This window comes from Oryctolagus cuniculus, chromosome 7, assembly GCF_051225735.1.
Source record: "Oryctolagus cuniculus isolate XC-2025 breed Fujian yellow rabbit chromosome 7, ASM5122573v1, whole genome shotgun sequence".
Classification (NCBI taxonomy): domain Eukaryota; kingdom Metazoa; phylum Chordata; class Mammalia; order Lagomorpha; family Leporidae; genus Oryctolagus; species Oryctolagus cuniculus.
This window is the reverse complement of record NC_142873.1, coordinates 8,129,552-8,154,413: the sequence shown is the minus strand read 5'-3', so window position 1 is coordinate 8,154,413 and position 24,862 is coordinate 8,129,552. Positions and strand designations below refer to the sequence as shown.

Sequence of the window (24,862 nt, the reverse complement as noted above, 5' to 3'; positions counted from 1 at the left end):
TGGGAGTCACCTCATCCCACGTGCAGTGCAGGGGCTGAGATGGCCCAGGGAGCAGGTGGGCAGGGCAGCGGGGGTCTCACCTCATCCCATGTGCAGTGCAGGGGCTGAGATGGCCCAGGGAGCAGGTGGGCAGGGCAGCGGGGGTCTCACCTCATCCCATGTGCAGTGCAGGGGCTGAGATGGCCCAGGGAGCAGGTGGGCAGGGCAGCGGGGGTCTCACCTCATCCCATGTGCAGTGCAGGGGCTGAGATGGCCCAGGGAGCAGGTGGGCACGGCAGCGGGGGTCTCGCCCCGCCCCACGTGCAGTGCAGGGGCTGAGATGGCCCAGGGAGCAGGTGGGCAGGGCAGCGGGGGTCTCACCTCATCTCATGTGCAGTGCAGGGGCTGATGGCCCAGGGAGCGGGTGGGCAGGGCAGCGGGGGTCTCACCTCATCCCACGTGCAGTGCAGGGGCTGAGATGGCCCAGGGAGCAGGTGGGCAGGGCAGCGGGGGTCTTGCCCCGCCCCACGTGCAGTGCAGGGGCTGAGATGGCCCAGGGAGCAGGTGGGCAGGGCAGCGGGGGTCTCGCCCCGCCCCCACGTGCAGTGCAGGGGCTGAGATGGCCCAGGGAGCGGATGGGCAGGGCAGCGGGGGTCTCGCCCAAGACCACACACACCAGTGATCATGTAACATCTCCAGGGGGCTTCCCTGTGCTGGGACTGGGACCTTTATAGAAGCAGGCAGGATGGAAGGAGGTGTAGCGGAGGAGGCGGCTTCTAGGTGGCTTGCTGTGAAATTTCCCACGAATCCATCGGGAATCAGCAAGCGGGGTAAGGGTCTGAACACGCTGAGTTAGAACCCAAAAAGCTCAAGTCTGCACCCCCGCGTTTTGGGCTGGCATTGCAAACAGTGAGGTCCTTCTGGGCTTTCTGTGAAGACCTTTAATCTGGGGTGGAGGCCTGGGCGGGGCTGGAACTGGAGAGGGCAGCAAACCCTCTCTCTGTGCAGCTCAAGGAGCGGGGAGGATGGACGGAGCTGCTGGGAGGTCCTGCGGCTGCACTAGGTCGGAAGCACCTGCTCCGTCTCGCTGAGGCTGAGGTACAGGTAAATCAGAAGGCAGCTCCAGATGCCAAGGGTGAAAAAGGTGCCCAGGCCTGGCGTGGATGTTTTCTGGTAGGTGGGGAGAAAGGCGGGAGGCTGAGGTCAAGGTCGGGTCAGCGGTGGTGGTGCCCCCGCCCCGCCGCCGGAGCCCCCACCCTGGGCAGCAGCCTTAGGCTCCTTCCTGACGCCGAGGCCTCTGCTGACGCACACGGTGCTAGGCCCTGCACACCCACGGGGCGGGGGAGGGGGCAGTAACACTCCCGCTGGGGTCACAAGGCACCCGGTTGAGGCCCAGCACTTCTCGGCTGGATCTACCTACCCCTGATTGTGGTTGGTCTTTAGGGCACACAACAGACATCCCTCCTGCAGAGGACAGAAATGGCAGAAGGAAGAAAAATCGTTTTTCCCCTGGTCCGAGATGGCCAGCCTGCTGGGCACCTCATCAGGCCTTGCCATACGAGAGGACGGATAACTCTGGGGCTTGGGAGCGGGCATGGCCAGGGTCAAGTCCTACATGGTCATGGCTTAGGAAGAGCCACAGGCCTGGAAGGCAAGGCAGGTAAGAGAGGGCTCCAGGCTGGGGGTGGTGGGTGGGGAGGTGGGGCGGCATCCGGGGGCCAGCAGCAGTGACGGCAGCCCTTGACAGTGAGAGCTCTGGGCAGCCGGGAGGGACCGGGAGACGGGCGGAGCGCGGGGCTGGGGCTGGCCGGGGCTCCACTTACACAGCAGCTCCTACACTGGTGGAGGGAAGTCAGCAGGTCCTTCTTTGGTTTCTGGGGTGCTGTGGTCTTGTGGAGAGCCAGCGATGTTCCATCGGCTCCTTCGGGTTTCTTGAGCCGGAGCTGGGGGTCTGCGTCACTCTTTCCCACCAGCCCGGGGTCTTGCTGCTCCTTGAGTCCTCGTCGAAGGGGACTGGGGGGCCAGGGAGGGGCAGAGAGTGGGGAAGACCATTTCTACCTGCACTACGGTGGCCGAGGGAGACCTTGACTCCAAGCCACAGGGGCAGGAGGAGCCAGGACAGCTCCGTGAAGAGCCCAGGCATCCTGTGAACCCTGGGGGCTTCTGGGGAGGGGGTGGGAGTGCCGGGGTGGGTGGAGACACTCACAGCTTGTTGTTCTTCTGGATGTTTATCAAAATGTCCATCTTCTCATCCATATCTTTCTGCATCTCCTTCAAGAGACAGTTCGAAACTAGAATCTTCCTACTGAACAGCTTTTAAAGTTTTTATTTATATATTTATGCACTTGAAAGGCCAAGAGACAAGGGAGAAAGAGAGAGCATCCAACTGCTGAGAGAGAGAGATCTTCCAACTGCTGGTTCCATCCCCAAAGGACTGCAACAGCCCGTGCTGGGCCAGGCAGAAGCCCAGAATGCAATCTGGGTCTCCCACATGGGCAGCAGGGACCCACGTACTTGAGCCATCACCTGCTGCCTCCCAGGGTGAACATTAGCAGGAAGCTGGAATCAGAAGCGGAGTCAGGACTTGAACCCAGGCACTCTCGTATGGAATGTGGGCATCCCAAGCGGCATCTCATCTGCTGCATCAAATGCCCACCCTTCGAAGGGCTCTTGAAACTCCTTTCTCTCACCTCTCTCTGCAAACCACTCTGCGTCTCACTTCCCTAGAATCCTCGCTCGGCTAGGGTGAGGTGGCTAGTGGGGCATCCGTAACACGTACCCATTCTCCCCTCCCCTTCCCCCAGTCCGTGATGAGACCAAAACACAGGCAGTTATTTGGTGTCTTGCCCAAAGGGTCCAGGTGTCAGAAGCCAGGGCCTGTTCTGCTAGACATCACATGTGGGATGAAACCCACAAATTTCCTTGATTAGAGGCCTACAAAATGGCAGAACCATGAAAACACATCTTGTAACCCCAATGACACTCTGACCCCAGGATTTTGACCCCTGCCAACTACCCAGGCCCTATGTCTGTGATGGCTCCATCTTTAACCCAATGCCTGTCAGAAATGGTCAACACAGAACAGAACCAACAGTAGCTCAAGCGGCACACAACATTGACCATACACTAAGAACTGAAAGATTCATAAAATCTTCTTAGCAAAATTTAGATCTCTAAAATTTGACCTAGGAAAATTGTATAGAAATAGCAAGCATGAAAAAAAAAAAATTCTAGGACAGCACAAGCTGTCACTCACCCTTCTTATTATGGAACAGAAAAGATCTGAACGAATCATTGCAGGGTAGAAATGAAAACAATTTACTCCAATGAAAATTTTTATAAAAAAGGAAAGAGGTGGGGCCGGTTTCTGGGGCAACAGTTTAGGCTGCCATTTGCAATGCTGGCATCCCATATCAGAGTGCAGCTTTGAGTCCTAGATGCTCTGCTTCTGATCCAGCTCCCTGCTAATGCCCCTGGGAAAGCAGAGGAAGATGGCCCAAGTGCCTGGGTCTCTGTCACCATGTAGGAAACCCAGGTGCAGTGCCTGGCTCAACAGCAGATGGAAGATCTCCCTCTGTCTCTCTGTGACTCTGCCTTTCAAATAAATAAATAAACCTTAAAAAAAGTTAAAAATTTGTTAACAGTTTAATTGATCTGCTATAGAAATCTGATCAAGGAATTATCCTGTATGATTAGAAATGGTTTAGGAAAATATCTTCTTAAAAAGCATTTTTAAATGTTAGTATTGGGGCCGGCACCGTGGCGCAAGTTAATCCTCCCAAGTGCTTGGGCCCCTGCACCGCATGGGAGACCGGGAAGAAGCACCTGGCTCCTGGCTTCAGATCGGCACAGCTCTGGCCATTGTGGCCATTTAGGGGAGTGAACCAACGGAAGGAAGACCTTTCTCTCTGTCTCTCCCTCTCACTGTCTATAACTCTACCTCTCAAATTAAAAAAAAAAAAAAAAGCTAGTACAAAAAATTTTTTTAAAATTTCTATTTATTTGTTTGAGTGATGGAGAAAGAGAGTGAGTTCATTTCCCAAATGCCTAGGCCAGGCCAAAGCCAGCAGCAGGAACTCCATTCAGGCCTCCCAGTGGATGGCAGGGGCCCAGGTACTTGGACCATTGTTCTCTGCCTCCCAGGTGCATTCGCAGGGAGCTGGATGGGACTTGGAGGTGGGACTCTGGTGGGTATCCCACGTGGCAGCATAACCTGCTCTGCTTCAGCACCTGCCCAGTACACATTTTGAATAAAAATAGCTGTATTCATAGAATCAAAATAACCTTGAAGTCAAAATGTCTCCTGGGCTGAAAACATCAAGGTCAACATGCCCATCTCCTCACACATCTCACTGTCACTCCGGCTCAGCCTCCCTTCGGAGCCGGCTCTGTTTCCCAGCGCTCCTGGTCGTCGGCACGCCTTTGGGCAATCATCCACACTGGAACGTGACGTCTCACGGAGGCTGCCTGCAGTCCATACTCAGCCCCTCGCCAAGGACAGCTGCTGTCCTTCCAGGGCGTCTGCCCTCCTTTGCCCGCACCTGCTTCGGCTCTTTTCACCTTGAGAGCGCTCAGCCTCCTGTCTGGTTTCCTCACTGCCAGGCGGTGCTCACCTGCTCCCTGGCTAACAGCTGCCCAGCGCGCTTTCGCAAGGGCTGCTCGCAGCCTGTTTTTGGATGCAGGGTCTCGAGGGGCCTCTTCCTCTACAGAACCGAGCCTCAGCTCGCCTGCCTTCCCCGCTGCCTTTGTGCCCATTCAGTTGTGTTCCTCACAGTTCCCCAAGCGGTCCCACTCCACGGCTGATCTCCCTGCTGACTACAAAACACCACACATCCATCCTGGGCTCTGCTGTCCCTGGCCTGAAATAGCCTCCTTTGTTCCTCTCCAGACCCAGAGCTACCTCTGACAAAACCCCTATGCTGTTTGCATTTTAACACAGAATAATGCAAGCCCTCTGGAGAAAGTTTAGGTGATACATAAGAATATGAAAAAATTAACCGTCTCACCCAGAAATAACTGCTACTGCTACCAACCCTTTTGGTATATTTTTCTCGAGTCTTTTTTTCTATGCATTTACTTATTCGTTAAAAACAACAACAACAACCTAGGAGCTGGTGTTGTAGCGTAGTGGGTAAAGCTGCCGCCTGCAGCGCCTGTATCCCGTATGGGCGCCAGTTCAAGTCCCAGCTGCTCCACTTCCAATCCAGCTCCCTGCTGGTGTGCCTGAGAGAGTGGTGGATGATGGCTCAAGTCCTTGGACCCCTGCACTTACATGGGATACCCGGATGAAGCTCCTTTCTCCTAGCTTGAATTCTGAGAAGTGGACCTGGTAACTGAGGAATCTAGGATATGTTTCACACCAGTTGTCTAGTGGCATCCCAGTTTTGTACAGATTTGCACTCTGTTCAGAATAGCATTCCCTGTTCTCCAAGTGTCATAAATTAAATATTTGCTTATTTCAATGCAACAATGATCTATTACTCATTTACATGCATTGGATTGTCCATGAGGTAGAAACTTTCAAATATGTTTAGTTATACCCTGTTCCGTGGGCTGTTTGTTCATGCCCTTGTCTGTTTTCCTGTCTGAATCTTGTTTATTTGTGTGAACACTGTGTGTTATGGATAAAAACCTTTCATCTATGCCTATCATAAAAACCTTTTGTCTATGCCTATCATACTTGGGGCACAAATATTTCCCCCAAACTGGTGTTTGTTTTGTGATTCTGCCTATGCGCTTTTCTGCCATAATTTCTTTTTTTGGGGGGGGGAGTTCATAATGTCTTAAAAATTTTATATAGTTGGGGGGGTCTTGTGGTCCAGTTTGTTAAGCTGCTGCGTGGGATGCCTGCACCTCATATCACAGTGCTGAGTTCAAGTCCTGGCTACGGTGCTTGTCCCATCCAGCTCCCTGCTAATGTGCCTGGGAAAGCAAGGGAAGATGGCCAAGTCCTTGGGCCCCTGCTCCCCACAGGGGGACCCAGATGGAGTTCGTGGCTCTTGGCTTCAATCTGGCCCACCCCTGGCTTTTGCAAGAATTTGGGGAGTGAACCAGCAGCGGATGATCTCTGTCTGCCCCCTCTGTCACTCTGCCTTTCAAATAAAGAAATAAATCTTTTTTTAAAATGTCAATCAATATTTCCTTTGTATTTGTATTCAGAACATCCAGTTATGTATTTGCTTGTTGATTTTGTTGGTTTTCGGTATTTAAATTCACTTTATAGAATATTTCAGTTGGCAGTGTTAACACAGTTTTTTCATCATGTAGTCAAGCAATATTCTTATATTATTATGTAATCCTTCTCCTCTCCTTTATCTGGGCCAGCACTGTGGTGTAGCAGGCTAAGCCTCCGCCTGCAGCTCTGGCTTCCCACATGGGCGCCAGTTCGTGCGTGTCCTGCCTGCTCCACTTCTGATCCAGCTCTCTACCTATGGCCTGGGAAAGCAGTGGAAGATGGCCCAAGTGCTTGGACCCCTGCAACCGTGTGGGAGACCTGAAAGAAGCCCTGGCTCCTGGCTTTGGATAGGCCCAGCTCTGGCTATTGCAGCCATTTGGGGAGTGAACCAGTGGATAGAAGATCTTTCTCTTTGTCTCTCTCTGTCTGTAACTCTCTCAAATAAAAAAATCTTTTAAAATCTCCTTTATTATATTTCAAATTGTATAGGTCTATGAGTCTCCACCTTGCCTGGGAAACCTTTAAAAACTACTGGTGCCCGGACCTCATCTCGAAAGTTTCCGATGTAACTGTTATGGGGTGCAGCCTGGGTGCAGGAGGTCAAATCACTCGGAGTGACTCCAACACGCAGCAGGGGCAGTCACTCTTCTGCAGTGTGCAGGGCCTGGTCTCTACGCAAGGGCAACACCAGAATCCTCAGGGAGTTTCAGAATCTCTGCCCCTCCCTGGAGATTCTCGTTCCTTCTCTGCGGGCAGGAGTCTGGGTACATGGATCGATCAAACCCTCACAGGTGGCAGAGGGGCTGCGGAGGGTCATCCCACTTCCTTCACTTGTCTGTTTATCCCCGGGCTTGGCAGCCATGACTTCATTACGGATTTTAATGCCTGGTAAGTCTAGTGCCCCCTTACAGCTCTTGAAAAATTTGCAGGTGTAGTCGCTTTTGCCTGATGCTGTGTCTGCATCACTGGTTCTCAAACTTTCGCTGGGGAACCTGACCACACTACGAGGCCTTAAGCCCCAGATGACCATGCGTCTGGGTGCTGCTGACTTTCTCTTAGCGTTCTGGGTGACTCTGAAATACACCAGGGTCTCTGAGCCACAGCTTTAGAATCTAGATGATTCTGTGATTGTTTTTGGTGATTTTTCCCCAGTTAAAGGACTCTCAGAGGATTCGGTTAGGCTTACGCTGCGCTGCTCCTGCAGGCTGAACCTAAGACTCATTTCTCTCTAAGCATCTCCGGCGGCTGCAATGCGCGCCCACGGCGTGCGCGCGACTCTAAATTCGCAATTAACGGACAGTGGACTGTTAGCTTAGGGCTGCTCCTGGCCACGTGGGGCTCCCACGCGAGTGTGCGCACCGGGAGGGCGGGTCTGGTGTCTTGGTTTCCAGCACGCCAGCCTACCACGGAAGGCACGCAGTGAACGCTCACCTTCATAATTTCCACGAATTCATGAAGTTTATCAAAGTCCTTGTCCATTATGTCCTTTATCTAAGGAGAAAGCAGGGCACAGGACAGTCACTGTGGCGTCTTGGGGATACTGCGAGCAAAAGGACAGTCACTGTGGCGTCTTAGGGATACTGCAAGCAAAAGCCCTCAGCTGCTCGTCTGGAATGGACTAAGGATGACCAGCTGCAGCCACTTTCTCCCCCACCCCACCCCCACAACCGGGGAGGCCTGGAGGGCCTAGGGCGCATGCGCCGCTGCGCCACCGGGTCGCCTCCCGGCAGCCTCTGCGCGGCATAGGCCCGGATGTAGCAAGGCGAGGGGGCTTCATTTACACCTGCTTGCTTGGTTGCTCCTGTAGGCCATTGCCTCTCAGAACCCGGAGGGGAGTTCTTGCGCTGCACACGGCTCAGCGGAGGTGACTCGGCCCCTGACACCCGAGTCTGTCCATACCCTAAGGTCCAGGTCAGCCCCTCCGTGGGCTGTGTCGCCCCGACCTGGGCCTCCGCGGCCCACGGGGGAGACGTCACTGCCCCCGCGGCCAGGCCCCGGGGCTGAGCTGGCTGGCGGCCCTCGGCCTGCCTTTGCTGCCCCTCGCTGATCTGAGTTAGTGCTACGCGGCCCCTTTCGGTCCCGGTACCTGTTTTATCTCCTCCATTTTCTCCTTGAGTTCTTCCCTCACCTCCCTGAGTTCATTCTGAGGAGGTAAACGGGGAAGGGGGAGTGTGAGGGCGGAAGACGAGGTGCTGGGCCGTTGCCCCGTGGGGGCAGGGGAGACTTGCGTTGGGGAGAGGGGGACGGGTGGGACCGCGGGGAAGGGGCGCCAGCCGGCCCTAGCCAGGCCTGCCAGACTCTAGTCCCAGGAGGTATCGGGGAGACCCGGGGGAGGGGCGTCCTCAGACATGCCGGTGTCCCCGGAGCAGAGGTTGGAGAGAGAGCAGAGAGGGAGCGAGGGAGGCGCCGTGGGACCTGCGCCCGCCGAGCAGGGCAGGCTTGCGTTTGCTGTAGCGGCTCAGCGGATGAGAGGGGACTGAGGGCTGCAGCCTGGTGCTTGCTGTGGGTTCCCCGACGTGGACCGTTGTGTCGTGCAGATGTGGGAGAATGGCCTTGCTTTAAGAAACTTTACTCTCCTATGGTTCAGAAAATGCGTGCACACGCGAGGGCACCTCCAGCCGTTCATAGAAAAAGCTAAGTTTGGGGGCTGGCGTTCAGCCTAGCGGTTCAGACGCCCGTGTCCTACTCGGAGTTCCACCCCTGGCTCGCTGCTGACTCCAGCTCCCTGCTGATGGGCACCCTGGGAGGCCGTGGGTGATGGCTCGAGTGCTTGGGTCCCTGCCGTCCATGTGAGAGACCCGGACTGGGCTCTGGGCTCCTGGCTTCCGCCTGGCCCAGCCCCTGCTGTTGCGGACATTTGAGTGAGCCAGCAAATAGGAATTCTGTGTCTCTGACTCTCAAAGTATATACATATATTTGCATATGTACACACACATATATATATAAGTTCTTATTTTTATGTAAAAAAACCTTTTGAAATGCATACTTTTTTCAAAATATGCTTTCCGTAAACTTTGGAAGATCCTATGTATACTTTATATGTAAATATGCGTATGTTTCCATAGATTTTTTTCCTTGTCATTAGTCCCTGAACAATGTAGTGTCACAGCCACTGCGGTAGCATTGATGTTGTATAGGGATCATGGGTAATGCTGAGATGATGGGGAGCGTGGGGGGGGCTGGGAGGCGAGCCCACGCAAAGGCTGTGCTGTTCTCTGTGGGGGACCTGGCATGTGCAGCCATGCAGTCCTGGAACCAGCCCCCCACAGACTCCTAGTTACCCCCCGAGACGTAGACGGAGGAGGGCAGAGGAAAGGAGACAGCGGTGGTGCAGTGGCGACACTGGGGAATCAGCCGTGCCCTGACCCACGGCCCCTCCGCCCAGGCTCGCTTGCCCACCTTCAGCTCCCGCGTCACGCCTGTCTTGGCAAACGGCCCCTCCTGCTTCACTCCTTTGTAATCGTACCTCTGCAGACGGAAACAGAGTCACAGAATATTGGGGACTGCAGGTGGGGGGTTGGGATCGCAGAGGCGGGAGGGTGGCACTGAGTTGCCATCCCTCCCCAAGGGCCGGGGGGTGGAGGTGAAGGCTGAGGGCCTGCCTGTGCAGGGGGGACCCATCCTGCCCCTCCCACCGGGCAGGTCTCGGCTCATTCGGCCCCTTGAAGAGCCAGGTTCACGCCCGCTGAGGGCCTCTGTGCCTGCTGCTTCCCTTGCCTGGAAGTCCCGCCTCGGCCTTGGCCTGGCCAGCTCTCAGATCCGGTGAGGTCCTCGCTCAGCCACCCAGCCACGCCTCCCCAGTGGGATTCTCGTGTGGCAGGCCACAGTACCCAGTTCTCCTGGCTTAGTTGTGTATCTTATCGGTTACTGGCATGAGATGCCACTAGAACCAAGAGAGCCGGCCTCTCTCCCTGCGTCCCTCAGCACCTGGGACAGGTCTTGGCCACCAGGAACAGCGAATGACCCCTGACTCCAAGTCACCTCCCCACGGATCTCAGGCCTGGCTGCTGGCATGGCCTCAGAAAAGCTTCTTATTTTGGTCGGCTCTGGTTTCAATTCTAGGCAAACTGCCTTGTAGTTCTTGCTCTGTGGAGAGAGGAGGCTGGGATTCAGCTGGTCCATGTCAGGTTGGGCGGAAGCGGGGAGTCGGCAATGGGCCTTGCGGGGGACCCCACCCAACCCTGGCCCTGGCCAGGTGCGCCGGCTCACGTGACCCAGGACTGTGCCAGGCTCGTCCCAGAGTCCTCTACTCGCGAGCACAGGCCTGCTCCCTGCTGGAGGTGCCCGGGTGCGCATGGCACGTCAAGGAGGAGCCCAGGCTGCATGCACAGCCGAGACGCGCTTCTCATCTCAGCCCGACCCCTTTACCGCCTGGCCGGTTACTTAGCCCGCTGAGCCTGGATTTCCTCATTTGTAAAACAGCTGATGAGTGGATTCCTCTAGGAAGGGTGCCCGGAGCCCTCGAGCTGCTGGCTAGACGTGGGCCTGGTGCGGGCGTGGGGGACGGGACAGTGCTCCTTGTCCCCAGAGGCAGCCGGCCAAGGCCTCTTTCTTCCCTTCCCAAGGCCAGGGAGCCCCACACCCACGGCAGGCAGAGGCCACCCTGTGCTCAGAGCAGGGGAGAGAAGCCGAGGGCCCCCGGCAGCAGCCTCTGCATCCCCCCGCCCCAGCGCCGCACAGTGGGAGTGCAAGGAGGCCCCGCAGTGCCCAGCCATGGTCCTCCTTTACCGGGCTTGTTTTCTTCAATTCTGCCCTCTTGGCCGCCATGATGGAGGAGGCCAGCGTGTTCTTCAACTTCCCGACCTCCCCACAAGGGCCCCGGGCCAGGCCACTGTCCTATGCAACTTACAGGCCCGGGTGAGGGCAGGCTGACCGCCTCTTTGTGCACGGAACAGCTGAGGTCACAATGGCCAGGACCCACATCTGGCCCAGGTGCCGTGGCCACTGGACCGAGGGGCTGGGCTGGGCAGTGAAGTCACGAGGGCCCCTCAGGAGCTTGCCTGGAAGGTCTGCCTGGCTGGGGGGCCGTGGCCCTCACCGCTGAGGCTGTCACCACTAGGACACAAGGCCCGGCTTGGGAGAATCAGAGTTCCTCCTGCCACAGGACTGACCGCCTGCTGAGGCCGGCCACTTCCCCTCCCTCCCACAAGGCCTGTGCTGCGCTCCCTCCCTCTCGCCTGATGTGCCCAGGCTCAGTGTAGGCTCACCCCACCCCCCATTCCTCTATGCTGCTGTGTGGGGGTGTGGCGCATCTGTCTCTAGGGGAGGTGATTCCTTTCTTCTTTAAAAAAAGATTTCTTTATTTATTTGAAAGGGGGACTGTTTGGGGAAAGAGAGAGAGAGAGGCAGAGAGAGAAGGTAAGATCTTTATCCACTGGTGCACTCCCCAAATGGTTACAAAAGCCAGGGCTGGACCAGGCCAAAGCCAGGAGCGAGGAGCCTCTTCGAGGGGCCCAAGCACTTGGTCCATCTTGTACTTTCTCAGGTGCATTAGGGAACTGGATTGTAAGGGGAGCAGCCGGGACTCGAACCAGTGCCCCTATGGGATATTGGCAGTGCAAGCAGCAGCTTGACCCTTTGTGCCACAACACTGGCCCCAGGGGATGGTTCTGCTCCTCCGTCCTTCTCCTGGTTCTTCTATCATCCTGGGAAAGGGTGGAGCAGGAGGCAGCATCCAGACAGTGCTAAAGGTGAGAAGCCGGTGGGGTGTGGTGGGGGAGGGGCGAATACCAAAGAACAGGCCACCGTATGGGTCAGTGTCATCTGTGCATAGTGACAGCCGGAGGTCCTGGCACCCACAGCAGTCAGAGCGTCCGGGTTGGGGGCTTTGAGCCTCACCACTTCCCCCGGTCACTGGAGCATTCTCGTCCTGCTTCTCTGTCCTCTCAGTGAGTGGTGGCCCCAGGCAAGGCCAAGCTGGGCGTTCTGAGAGCAGCAGCACGGGGTGAGGCAGGGGGTGCAGGAGCTGGAGGGAGGTGCGTGCCCACACCTGCAATAGCCTTCATTCACCTGCCACCTCCTGCACCTGCTGGGGCCTGTCTTCCCGGAGCCAGGGCAGGGGGACTTCCTCTGGGGCCGAACTCGCAAGCCCACCCCACCCCTGCCCTTTTCCCTCTTGTTGCCAGCAGCCTACCAACTCCTCCTCCTGTTCCTCCAAACACATGGCTCTGGGGTGCTCCTGGGCCACGTGACAGATGCACACTTGGAGAGGAACCCTCTAGGGCCCTGGGCTTGGACTTGAAGCTGAGGAAGGGGCGTACATGACCCCATCCTCTGAGTGGCACCATGAAGGTTTCTGTCTTGGGAAAGACAACTCATTGCACTCACAGTCGAGAGCAAGCCATAGTTGTTTGCTGAATCCTCTCAATACAGTGCTAATTTCTGTGCATCTAATTAATTATTAAGTGCAAAGGATCCCTTCCTTGCACCCTCACACCTCTAAAAAACCATGACGTGGGCCAGTGATGCAGTGCAGTGAGTTAAGTCACTGCTTGTAACGCCAGCACCCATATGAGCGCTTGTACGAGGCCCAGCTGCTCCACTTCCAACCCAGCTCCCTGCTAACGTGCTTAAGAAAGCAATGGAAGATGGCCCAAGTACTTGGGTCCTTCCACCCACACGGGAGACCCAGCTGGAGCCCCACGTGCCTGGCTTCAGCCTGACCCAGTCCTGGCCGTTGCAGACATTTATAGCTCCCCCAGATGGCCACAAGGGCCAGGGTGGGCCAGGCCAGAGCTAGGACCTGGAGGTTCTTCCAGGTCTCCCAAGTGGGTGGCCACAATGCCGACTCCAGTAAGTAATTTTTTTTTCTTTAAAAATGACAATTACAAACCCATCCAGAGAACCATGAGTCCAGGGCCTGCCTGGTTCTCAGACACAGACCTCCCTGGTGGGCCCATGCTCCCGCCAGGCTGGGTTTTTGTTGTTGTTGTTTTAAGATTTATTTATTTACTTAAAAGGCTGTTATAGAGAAAGGGAGGGAGAGAGAGAGAGAGGGAGGGAGAGGGAAGAAGGGAGGGGAAGAGAGAGAAAGAAGAGAGAAAGAAAGGAGAAGAGATAGAAGAGAGAAAGAGAGAGAGAGGAGAGAGAGAGATCTTACAAATGGACTCCCTAAATGGATGCGATGGCTGGGGCTGGGCTAAGCCAACGTGGGGAACTTGATCTGGTCTCCCAAGTGGGTGGCAAGCACTTGGGCCATCACCTGCTGTCTTCCCAGGCACATTAGCAGGGAGCTGGATAGGAAGAAGAGTACTGGGACTTGAGCCAGTTCTCTGATATGGGATGCCGGTGTCATGCACGGTGACTTGAACTTGCTGCACCAAAACGCTGGCCCCAGAAGCTGGTTCTTAGCAAAGAGCTCTTGCTTAGCAGGCAGGTGACTCGTGTCAGGCCCATTTGCTCAGTGCTCATTGACTGAGCATTTACTGTGTATCAAGCACTGTGTGTCCGGGCACCCAGGGCATCTGAATAATCAGAGTGTGACCCTGTCCCCAGGTGCTCACCCTAGTGGGACTGACAGTGCTATCACGAAACAGCAAGTGCAGTGCTGGAGGTGGACCCAGGGTGCTAGGGGAGCCCAGCAAGGGGCACAGCCCTGTTCGTGGATCCTGGTCTCTGCCGCGTTCCTTTGGGCTTTATTCCTGGTCTCGTGAGCTCCTCTGCACCCAGCTTCCTCCCTCAACGTGGTGCAGGAGCCGGGCTACACACTGACCGGCAGGCTTGCCCATGCCAACCCTGCCTGGGCCCCCACTCACACCCCCTTCCTTTTCTAGCAGGACCACCCCCTCGTGCTGGCCACGAGGCGGGCAGGTGACACACTTGTCTCAGCAGGTGTGTTCATACCATCGGCCATCTCTGTGTGCTCCATCTGGCTAAGCGCACTTGCACCTGACCTTGTGGCTGTGCGGCACCTGGGCCTCGAGTCTGCTCGGCTCTCAGAGCACGGAACCAGGTGTCCCCTGTGCGAGACTCGTGTTGCACCCATCGGAGCCTGCAGGCAGCGCCATGCAGTCCCAGAGCCCCCGCGCCTTCCTGCCTTGGGAAGTGACGGGATATTCATGAGGGCGGCGACCCCCGAGTTTTGTACGAGTCTCCCTCAGATCTCAGATCTCAGTACGCAGGGAGCTGGACGCTGGACGCCCCTCCGTACCAGCTACGTGGCCTTAGCAGGCGTCTGCGTCTCTCTGAGCTTATTCTTCCAGTCAGCAAGGGCTTCTGAATTTTGTGTCTGAGAAGTCAGTGAGGCTGAGGGTGCTCAGGGCGGGGCACATGCTCCTTGCAAACTGTGGCGCCCCAGGGGCCCGGTTTGCAGGTCAGAGCCCTGGGCAGGAAGCAGCCTGGTCCCTCCTCCGCCACCCCTCCCCCAGGAATGGGTGGGGGTGGGAGTTGGAGTCAGGACGGAGATTTAATAGACAGAAGCACAATTGGAGCTCCCCCCATTGTCTTTTATTGAAAGATTAATTTATCTGTTTTACAGGCAGAGTCAGAGAGAGATGGAGAGACAGATCTTCCATCCACTAGTTTACTCGAAATGCCCGCAACAGCCATGGCTGGGCCAGGCTGAAGCCGGGAGCCCAGAACTCCATTCAGGTCTCCCACGCGGGTGCAGGGGCCCAGGTACTTGGGCCATCCTCCGCTGCTTTCCCAGGCGCATTAGCGGGGAGCTGGATCGGAAGGCCCCAAGGAGAGACCCAGGCTCTTCCTTTGTCGTGTACATGTGTGGGCACAACCCTGAAAACAGGGAGTTTGTCTGAGCACCTGGCACAGTGGGTGCTCAGAGTCCGGTGAAGTTGATGGCCGAGGCTGTGGCTAGCAGAGCTGTCGCCCACTGTTGGTAGGCGTGGAAGAGAGCTGCAGTGAGGGGCAGCGAGAGACCACCCCCACATCCCGGGGATGGCTGAAGCTGACTCTGAGCTGAACCCTGACAAGGGCAATGCGAGGAGAGCACCCTGCCCTCCCTGCTCGCCACAGACCCCACGTACTCAGAGAGGCGGCTCCTCTTCTCCAGGTGGCCAGGCCTGAGTCCCTGGGGACAGCTCCAGGGGCCTGTCGGCACGGCAAACGCAGCTCCCTGGCCCTGCGCCGCCTCCGTGCCCGCAGACCTGCCCTCCCACGGGCCACCCTTTGAAGCGCGAGTGCTTTCCCTCTGTCACTGCTCTGAGATGTTCCTTGGTCCACACGTGCTGATGGCCCGAGTTCCAGTCACCCCGGCTCACTCCGTGCTGAGTGTGCCCACATGTATGCGGGGCACACGTGTGACCAAGCTTTTGCCTGGCTTTTTTTTTTTTTTGGGGGGGGGGTTCTGCCTTTTATCTCATTCACAGGCTGCAGCTAGAGAACCTGGGAGAGCAGATGGCAGCCATTTCTTAAAAAAATTCACAGAAAAGCTGCCTGGATTTCAATTTTTTTTTGCACCAAAAATCAACTTATCTTTATATATATATATATATATATTTAAGAGACAGAGCAATAGCTAGCTCCTGTTCACTGATTCACTCCCTAGATGCCCTCAGTGTCTGGGGCTGCGCCAAGGCCAAGTCCAGGAGCTGGGACCTCAGCCCAGGCCTCCCCCATGAGTTACCTGAGCCATCAGAGCCGCCTCCCAGGGTCCGTGTCGGCTGAAGCTGGAGCCGGCGGTTGGCCTGAAACCCAGGTACTAGGATGCGGGACCCCCGTCTTGAAGCCTGGGGCAAATGCTCTCTCGAATCTATTTTTACAATCCAATTTTCCACACATTTTTGAGGTTCCTGTGTAGTTACCTTGTCATGTGACACAGCGATCGCTATCGTAGGCATTTACCCCTAAGAAATAAAAGCATGTGTCCACACAAAGGCTTCTTCGTGAATGTCGTAGCGACTTTACTCATAACAGCCTGCAGCTGGAAATGATGCCAAGTTCACCAGCAAGCAAATGCAGAAACAAATTGTAGGGTATTTTTTTTTTTTTTTACAATGGAGTATACTTGGCAGGAAAACAGAACTCCTGATTCATGGAACAACATGGGGCATTTACTGAGTGAAATTCCATCCAAATGAAAGCTTAGGAAGCAAATCTACAGTGGCGGAGAGCAGGTGAGAGCTTGCCTGAGGGCGGGGTGGGGGGGGATTGACAAGGCAGGAAGGAGGGAACTTTGTGGGAGCTGGTAAACTTCTGTAACCTGACTGTGGCTGGTACATCAGAGTGCACGTTTTGCAAAACAAATCAAACTGTACACTTAAGTAGGTGCATTTTATTGTGCACAGACCTGAAACATTGACCTTGATCTAGAGATCAAGAGCTGAATATCCGTTGCATTCTGGACTGCGTGGAGTGCCTCGTATTGATGACAAAGATGATTTCATTGTATCCTCATAAAATCATGATTCAGTGACAGCTCCAGCTGGCCACGGGACTGCTCGCATTGCGCCTGCTCAGGGGCGTGGCTGGGGTTTGCGGCTACGAGGCGCATCTGCAACAAAGGCCCAGAGTGCTGTTAGCAGCTCCCTCTGCAGAAACCCCCTGGTCTGTTCCCCGGGAAGCTGAGAGCTTGCTGAAGTCACAGAGCAGGTGCAGCGTCCGTGCAGGGCTGGGAGCCAAGGTGGAGATGGTGGGAAGGGAAACGCTGTGTGCTCGCTAGGGAGGGCGGCTGAGTGGAAATGGCCTTCCCACCTCGGCAAATTGGAGAAAGATACGACAGGAGGTCTCCTTATGCTCGCTTCCTGCAGCTCATGCAAAGCAAGAGTTTGTGCCTGGGTGGCTTGGGGAGCTGGCTGCTTCCTCACTCTGCAGTTCCTGGTGCAACTACGCACGCAAGCCATGTCCTGGGGAGGCACCGATGTCCCCCCGAGTCCCCGTCGTCATCCCTCTGTGTTGCTCCAGGCATCTCAAGGTCTCTGCACCAGACAGGGTACCAGGCAGGAGCAGGCATCCAACGAGAATCCTAACAGCAGATGCTGCTCCTAAGAGCCGTAGCGCCTGCCATTCACCGGAAGGCTTTGCTTTGGGCATTGGGCACAGCCCCTGCTCATGGGCGCTCACAGGCTGCCTGCCTATCCCTGGCTTTCTGGGTCGGGACTGGCCGGTTCTCTCTGTCCCCAGAGAGTGGTCCTGAGAGGCCTTGGCACAGGCCGAAACCACCGGAGCCCTCGCTGCCCGAGACCCGTTTGGGCAGGCCCTTGCTGTGGAACGTCTTTGCCCTCTTTCCCTTTTGCCCATTCATTCAGAAGGGCTGTGTGCCCTTCCCTAAAGGAAAGGGGTGAGGGGTGGAAGGCAGAGAGAGCCAGAGACTTGGAGGCTTTGTTTCTTTCCCAAAGCTTGGCCTCCAGGGAATGTGTACACAGGAGGCTGGGAGAGACACAGCCAGCACGGGTGAGCGAGGTTTGGGTGCCCAGAGCAAGTGCCGTGCGCTTCATCAGGGAGCCGCTGACACGGCTGAAGCCCTCCTGCTCAGGGCTGTCACCTCCCGAGTTGCTGTCCTGCTGCCTCCTAACCACGCAGTCGCAAGCTAGTCACGTTGCTTGTGGCAGCCACAGCTCTCCGATCCCCTCCCTGCAGCCTGCACCATGGATAATGACAGATTGGGGGTGGTGGTGGCTGATTGCGGGTGTGAGGGAGGGTGGTCTAGCACAGCCTGCCTCTCAGACCCCTTCTCTTTTCTTTCCATCCTGGCGCTTGCTCCTCTGGCCCCCCAAGAGCTCAGGGGACCCCGGGCCCTGTTCTTTGCCACCCTACCTCCCCCCGGGCCAGCCCCAAGGCCCCTCTGCTCATGAGTGCCCTGGCCCATGCTGCTGTCTCCCTAAGTTGAACAAGAGCAGGGGTCTCGCCCAGGCTTTAGCCCCAGTCCCTCGCCCAGTGGCTGGCAGGCAGCCAACCTGAGTGACATTGGCTTAGTCAACGCCATCATTTGGGTAGCAAAGCAGAGGGAGGAGAGAGTAAGCAAGAACTGAGCAGACCAGGTGCGGCCTCCACCAGAGCTGGGTCTGGGGCTTGTCCTGTGCTGTAGCCATGCTGCCCCGGGGGTTGCTCACTCTTTGCCTGGCAGGTAAGGCCCCGGCCTGGGGGCAGGACCAGGACTGCATGCCTCCCAGGGCTCAGGGCTGGGGGAGGGCCGTTTCCCTCCCAGGCTTCCCGATTCCAGGCTTGGACAGGAGGCCGGGAGGGAGGAAGTGGCCATTTATCAAACACCGCCCAGCGATGCCGGGGCAGGCACCTCTCCCAGTCTCTGGCTGGACTCCTCCGCCAGGGCCCTCCCTGCTTCTCCCTCCCCTCCCTCAAGTTCACGGCCCAGGGTCAGGTCCTAGGGTTCACACTTCTGTCATCTATCTTCATGGTGCAACTGACTCACCAAGACTGATTTGCTGCCAGGTAGGTACCAGTCAGAACTGGTCCCGGACCTCACCAAGTTTCGAGTTTAAAGACCCTCGGGGGGAAGATAAGCAGCAGAGCAGCTACGGAAATGACGCGAGGCGTGCAACGCAGGCAGCCATTGGGGTGTGCCCAAGGACGGCCCAGGCAAGGGGCTTTGGGGGCGGGGGGGGGAGCATCGCCAAGGAAGGAACAGCAGAGATGCGGCCCCAGCGGACAGGCCTGTGCAGGGACCTTTGCCTGCTGTCTGTGGGGTGCCAGCACTTGTGACAGAGACGTCCTGGGGAGCCGCTTCCTTCCACAGCTGCCTGGGGCCACAGCCAAGCCTTGTGGCCTGACACAGAAGGAGAAGGTGAGGAGGCGAATGTCCCAGAAAATTGCCCAGGCCGCCGTGGGTGGCACACCAGACAAGTGACAAGGTGGCACCTTGGCCAGCACAGCACGGGCACAGATGGAGGAGGAAGTGCATGGGCATTCAGGGCTGGGTGGGCAGGATTTGCTGTGTGGTTGGATGACCGGAGTGAGAGAAAGAGGGGAACCCGTGTGCTGGCGGCTGGGGTCGAAGGTCAACGTATGTGTTCTGCAGGCACAGCAGGGCGCGCCGGAAGTATGGTGTTGGCGACAGGTGCAGGCTTTTCCGCACTGCCCTGGTGACCCACCGCGTCCTCACGTCACTTCAGGGGGCCACAGCCAGTCACTTAAAAATGACACAGACTAGAGTAGCAAATGCTGACCGGAATCGCATGCGGTAAGGAAGTCATTGGTTTCCTGTTCCCTTCTCTGGCGCAGGGCTCCTCCGAGGTTCCTCGATGGGCAGCTTACCAAGAGGAGCTGAGAGAAGTGAGCAGCCCCGGCTCCGCCCCCCCCCAGGGTGCGCATTCCCCCGCCTGGGCCCCGGGGCTCCTTCCTTTGCCCTGCGTGGACCTCTGGCTTGAGGCTGCTGCCCTGCGGCGGGGAGCACTCCCCTTGTTCCTCTTCGCCTCCCCAGCCCTGGACAGCGCCAGCCGCCTCTGCTGGGGCCCCCCACGAGGGGCAGAGTGAGGGGAGGCAGGGGTGACGGCCAGATCATGGCGCTGGGCTGGGTCCTTAGCAGAAATTTCCTTCTTCCCTCCTCCTCGCTTCGTATTGAGCCCTCCGGATGTGTGAGCAAAATGAAGAAAACTGCTTAAAACCTTTTGTCTGCTTCCAAATGGCCTAGACCTAGGGCGGAGACGAGCAAAAAGGCCCTTTCCAATTCCAGCTTCCTGCTGACGCAGACCCTGGGAGGCAGCAGTGCCGGCTCAAGTCCTTGGGGCCCTGCCACCCCCGTGGGAGACCTGGGTGGAGTTCTCAGTCTCCCGGCCCTGGCCGGGCCCAGCCCTGGCTGTTGTGGACATTTGGGGAGTGAACCAGCAGATGTGAGCGCTCGCTCTCTCCTGCTCTCTTGCCCTGTCTTCCTCTCCCCCTCCCTCCCTCTCCCCCTCCCTCCCTTCCTCCTTCCCTCTCCCCCTCTCCCCCTCCCTCCCCCCCCCTTTTCTTCCTGCCTTTCAAATAAATAAGCCTTAAAACAAGCTTGCTGCTGGTCCCAGCAACAGAGATTCAGGTCCTTGCTCGGGTGGATCTGTTTTACTGGCTGCCGTGGGAGCCCTCTCTCGGCCTCACCACCCCTCCTGAGCCCCTACACCCACTCTGCCTTCTCTTTCTGTGAGTTGTGCTGTTTTGCCTTGGACTCCGCTCCTCAGACCAAGCATCAGGATCACTATACTCGGGACCCTGCTTGGCTGGCCGCAGGCTGAGAGCCCGGGATAGGTTCCACACCTTCTGACTCACCCAGGGCTCCGTCTGGCTGCGTCCCAGCTGGACCTTCGTGGGGTGGGTGGTACCGCAGTGCCTCTCATGGTGCAGCTGCCTGCCCGTCATCTGGAGAGGGCGTTTTCCTCTCAGATTACTCCTTGTGGATGTTGCAGTCTGGTAGTTGAAAAAAAAAAAGTCTTTGTGTTGGATAAGGAGGAATTCTATGGCAAGGGAAACTGTGCTTCCCTGCACGCGCACAGTGAGCATGGTGCTGGCTCCCAGGGAGATCTGTGTGCATCTCCTCTCACTGCCCACCGGCTCCCAGAGAGATCTGTGTGCGTCTCCTCTCACTGCCCACCGGCTCCCAGGGAGATCTGTGTGTGCGTCTCCTCTCGCTACCCACTGGCTCCCAGGCAGGTCTGTGTGTGCGTCTCCTCTCGCTGCCCACCGGCTCCCAGGGAGATCTGTGTGCGTCTCCTCTCGCTGCCCACCGGCTCCCAGGCAGGTCTGTGTGTGCGTCTCCTCTCGCTGCCCACCGGCTCCCAGGGAGATCTGTGTGCGTCTCCTCTCGCTGCCCACCGGCTCCCAGGGAGATCTGTGTGCGTCTCCTCTCGCTGCCCACCGGCTCCCAGGGAGATCTGTGTGTGCGTCTCCTCTCGCTGCCCACCGGCTCCCAGGGAGATCTGTGTGTGCGTCTCCTCTCGCTGCCCACCGGCTCCCAGGGAGATCTGTGTGCGTCTCCTCTCGCTGCCCACCGGCTCCCAGGGAGATCTGTGTGTGCGTCTCCTCTCGCTGCCCACCGGCTCCCAGGGAGGTCTGTGTGTGCGTCTCCTCTCGCTGCCCACCGGCTCCCAGGGAGGTCTGTGTGTGCGTCTCCTCTCGCTGCCCACCGGCTCCCAGGCAGGTCTGTGTGTGCGTCTCCTCTCGCTGCCCACCGGCTCCCAGGCAGGTCTGTGTGTGTGCATGTCTCATCTCGCTGCCCACTCTCTGCCTCTATCTCATTTTTCCTCACCTGGGAACGCAGTTAACAGCATCTGTTTGTCAGGGTTGTGGTGAGGAGGTAAGGGGATGGTGGGCACCCTGCATGGCCCATGGCTGGCACATCCTGGGTGCTTAGTAACAGGGAACTCAGTGTAGGGGGCAGACACGGGGCACAGTGGTTAAGCCACCTCTTGGGATGTCTGTGTGGGGCCTGGTTGAGTCCCCGCTACTCTGCCTGGGGTTCAGCTTCCTGCTCTGCACACCTGGGGAGCAGTAGCAGATGGCTCAAGTGCTAGGGCCCTGCCACCCACGTGGGACACTCAGAGGGAGTTGTGGGCTCCTGGGCTCAGCATGGCCCAGTCTTAGTCGTTGCAGGCATTTGAAGAGATGGAAAATCGGTCTCCCCCTGTTGCTGTGGATTCGTTCTGAGAGGAGGAGCGTGGTGGGGGCAAGAGGCGCGGAGTCACCACACAGACCCCGGGAGTCTGCAGGCCCTCTCAGAACGAATCCACAGCACCATCCCCCTTTTAAATAAATAAATAAATAACCAAAGTATCAGTTTAGATAGGGAAAACCTTAGGCAAATCTTGGTGGGCTCAGGGGAACAGGCCTGGTCAGAGAAGGGAGCCCTGTGTGAACCTGATGTTGTGTCTTCCGGCCCTGCAAACACAAGTGTTTCCTTTACCGGGTCTCCGGAACCGACTCCCTGGGCCAAGCCCAGGCACTGGCTGCCTTTCCCAGCCGTCCTTGGGTGGAGCCACCAGTGAGTGCGTGGCCTATGTGCTGCAGAGTGGGCAGGTTTGGGGGGCCCTGGCTCAGTCCAGTTTGCAGTGTGAGCAGGGCCTGGAGGTGGCGGCTGTGAGTGGCTGGTCTCTTGTCCGGGGTGGCAGGGCCGCTGTGCCTCCTGTCTGCCAGGTCAGTCCGACGCTGGCTCCCTGACCCTGTGAGCCTAGGGACATCACGTGCCTCAGCCCTGGAGCCTCCTGAGAGTCCACAGGGCAGCGCCACTGAGCCAGAGCTGCCCCACCTCCCTCCACGCCTCCCCCCACATCCTGCCTGCCACGCCACTCAGTGCTTGCTGTCTGCGTGCCGTGTGCCAAAGCCAGTTACAGACGTGGCTTCGTGTGTCCCGGCCCCAGGAACCTGTACTGGATAAAGAAATGGAGACTTGTAAGGCCACATAGCCACAGAAGGGCTTTTTTTTTTTTTTAAGATTTTTATTTACTTATTTGAAAGGCAGAGTTACAGAGAGGCAGAGAGAGAGAGAGAAAGACTGACAGGGAGACAGAGGAAGACACGCAGAGGTCCTCCATCCGCTGGTTCACTCCCCAAATGGCCACAGCGGCTGGATCTGGGCCAATCCAGAGCCAGGGGCTTCTTCCAGGTTTCCCAGGCAGGTGCAGGGGCCCGCGGACTTGGGCCATCACAAGAAGTGCTCTTGACCCTGGCCTTCCTTCTTGCTTTGGGCTTCCTGCTGCCCTGATGATGCATCTATCTTCCCAGCCTGGTACAGGGTGGTTTTCGTCAAAAATTACCCCCGGGGGCTGGGGACAAGGGCTCTGTGCAGCGGGCAGCAGGGGCTGGGCTCCCGGACGTCCAGGGCCTGAATGCGTGCTCTCTGTGTTCTTTGCTCGCAGTGATAATTAAGATCGGTAGCCAGACCTTCATGAGATTCGAAGACGTGCTGACGTGGTCATCGGCCCGGCACTACTGCCGCCAGTACCACACGGACCTGGCCAACCTGCAGGCGGTGGCCGACGGCGAGGACCTGAAGCCCATCACTCGTGAGACGGAAGCCTGGATCGGCCTCTACTACAACGCTAGCAGCAGCTCCACGAGCTGGGCCGGAAGCCAGAACGACAGCATGCCCCGGTGGATGGAGGTGCCCATGCTGAGCGGGGGCCAGTGCGCCGGGCTCCGCGCCTTCTTCTCCTACGCCCCTCGCGTTTCCGCCATGAACTGCTCCTCACCACAGCCCTTCATCTGCTTCTACGGTGCGTGCCCGCCGGGCCCTGCTGCCCCCGCCCGCCCAGGGTAGGCCGTGGGGAAGGGGCTTCCCGGGAAGGGGGAGACGTCGGGCTAGATCTGCAGGGGCACATGGAGGCTCCGAGGCTGACGGGATTCCGTCGCTCCTGGGGATCTCTAAAGAACAGACCGGGCTGGGGCATTAGCGATGAATTAGCGGACAGGGGAGCGATGAAGTGCATGGGCCCTGGAATCAGACAGCTGACCATTTTCAGGGTTTTTTTTTTTTTTTTTTTTAAGATTTTATTTATTTGAGAGGCAGAGTTAGAGAGAGAGGGAGAGACAGAGAGGTCTTCCGTCCACTGGCGTGCATTGGCCTGTTCTTTGGATTCAACGAGACCCATGATCCTCGTCGGCACAATCAGACCGACTGTTCCTCCCTTTAGCTGTTGTGAGGGCAGAGAGGGGGAAAGCACCCGCCCCGGTGACTGACAGCTGCTGGGTGTGGCTTCTGCGGTCCGTGCTGGGCGTCCTGGCATTCCGGGCGGCCCCGCGTGCTCACTCTTGGCACGTCCCGGCAGACACCTCCATTGGACCCCAGGCTCCCTCCCCAGGAGTTGCCGCGGGGACCACGTCCGGGACGAGTCCAGGTACGCTGGCCCGCTGTGGCTGGTCGGGGGCTCCCGGGTGTGCCCACTGGACCTCCCCACAAGGGCCCGGAGAAGGCTCGGCCAGCTGGGCAGGACTTGGGCTGCTTGTGCAGAGCAGGGCCTCCCAGGAGAGGGTGCCGGGGGCTGGGCCTGGGAGACAGGAGGGGCACGTGGTGGAGAGGGTCCTGTGGAAACGCCACCGGAAAGGCCTCAGAAGGAAGCGCAGCAAATGCCGATTTATCTGAAAGAGAGATCGCCCATCCACTGGCTCACTCCCCAGATAGCTGAGGCCAGGCCCAAGCCAGGGGCCAGGAGCTGCTTCTGGGTCTCCCACGTGGGTGCGGGGGCCCAAGCACTTTGGCCATCTTCCGCTGTTTTCCCAGGCACATTCACAGGGAGTTGGATCAGAAGTGGAGCAGCCGGGACTCGAACCGGCGCCCACATGGGATGCTGGTGCTGCAGTGCCTAGCTTAAACCACTGCACCGCAGTGTCAGCCCCAGGCAAAGCCCTTTCTACAGGCGGGCTCCTCTGTGGGAGAAGGTGAGGTTGAGCTGCCGGGAGTGACAGTGCTGGTGTTCCTGCGGCGTTTGCACACCCCGAAACAGCTGTACAGCTCTTCGTTCTGTTTGCTAGGGGAGTTTGAAGCCAGCTGGGCAGGGCACACTCCCCTGGGCTCCTCACAGCGCCCCCTGCAGGGCAGCACCACTAGCGCCTTGTGTGAGGACACAGAGAAGTCAGGGGACCGGATCATGTGGGAACAGGGCTGCCTTCACTCATGGGCTAGGAGTCCCCGTGCTAGCTGGGGCTCGGTCAGTCAGGACCCCCGACACCGAGCAGGGTGTCCCAGCCCCGTGGTTACCAAGAAGAGGGTGGGAGGTCCACTTCGCAGGTGAGGAGGAGGTGTGGGCAGAGCGGAGGCGGGGCTGGGCACCTGCAGCTGGAGAGATGGGAGGTGTGGGTGGCACTGGGCACCTCCCGGCCCCGGCCGATTCTGGA

General features: G+C 57.7%; 2 protein-coding genes and 2 long non-coding RNA genes across 18 annotated transcripts in view; 2 read left to right on the top strand and 2 right to left on the bottom strand.

The window, feature by feature from the left end:
- Positions 1-966: 966 nt before the first annotated feature.
- Positions 967-6,608, top strand: LOC149125278 (uncharacterized). 2 transcript variants are annotated; one of them, XR_016236917.1, is made up of 3 exons: positions 967-1,083; positions 1,423-1,639; positions 6,304-6,608. It is a non-coding gene; the product is annotated as an uncharacterized LOC149125278 (long non-coding RNA). The 2 variants fall into 2 exon arrangements; XR_016236918.1 differs by lacking the exon at positions 6,304-6,608 and adding an exon at positions 5,886-6,051.
- Positions 1,018-10,921, bottom strand: TEX35 (testis expressed 35). 2 transcript variants are annotated; one of them, XM_089336833.1, is made up of 8 exons: positions 10,883-10,921; positions 10,187-10,240; positions 9,554-9,619; positions 8,241-8,297; positions 7,586-7,645; positions 2,186-2,250; positions 1,803-1,992; positions 1,039-1,149 (listed from the first exon to the last, which is right to left on the bottom strand). In XM_089336833.1, exons 1-8 carry the CDS (start codon positions 10,919-10,921, stop codon positions 1,039-1,041), a joined length of 642 nt encoding a protein of 213 aa, XP_089192959.1. The 2 variants fall into 2 exon arrangements, with proteins under 2 accessions (XP_008262034.5, XP_089192959.1); XM_008263812.5 differs by lacking the exons at positions 8,241-8,297; positions 9,554-9,619; positions 10,187-10,240; positions 10,883-10,921 and adding an exon at positions 1,400-1,443 and having other exon boundaries at positions 1,018-1,149; positions 7,586-7,723.
- Positions 6,923-24,862, top strand: part of CLEC20A (C-type lectin domain containing 20A) — a 28,350-nt gene continuing 10,410 nt past the window's right edge. The window contains exons 1-5 of one of the 12 annotated variants that reach the window (XM_089336822.1): positions 7,848-8,018; positions 16,123-16,224; positions 19,286-19,336; positions 22,888-23,244; positions 23,797-23,865. In XM_089336822.1, coding sequence (XP_089192948.1) covers positions 19,306-19,336; positions 22,888-23,244; positions 23,797-23,865 — 457 coding nt within the window. In that variant the 5' untranslated portion in view covers positions 7,848-8,018; positions 16,123-16,224; positions 19,286-19,305. The other 11 variants (XM_089336823.1, XM_089336824.1, XM_089336825.1 and 8 more) reach the window with 11 other exon arrangements.
- LOC149125277 (uncharacterized) lies at positions 16,240-20,936 on the bottom strand. 2 transcript variants are annotated; one of them, XR_016236916.1, is made up of 3 exons: positions 20,761-20,936; positions 20,306-20,443; positions 16,240-16,601 (listed from the first exon to the last, which is right to left on the bottom strand). It is a non-coding gene; the product is annotated as an uncharacterized LOC149125277 (long non-coding RNA). The 2 variants fall into 2 exon arrangements; XR_016236915.1 differs by having other exon boundaries at positions 20,718-20,935.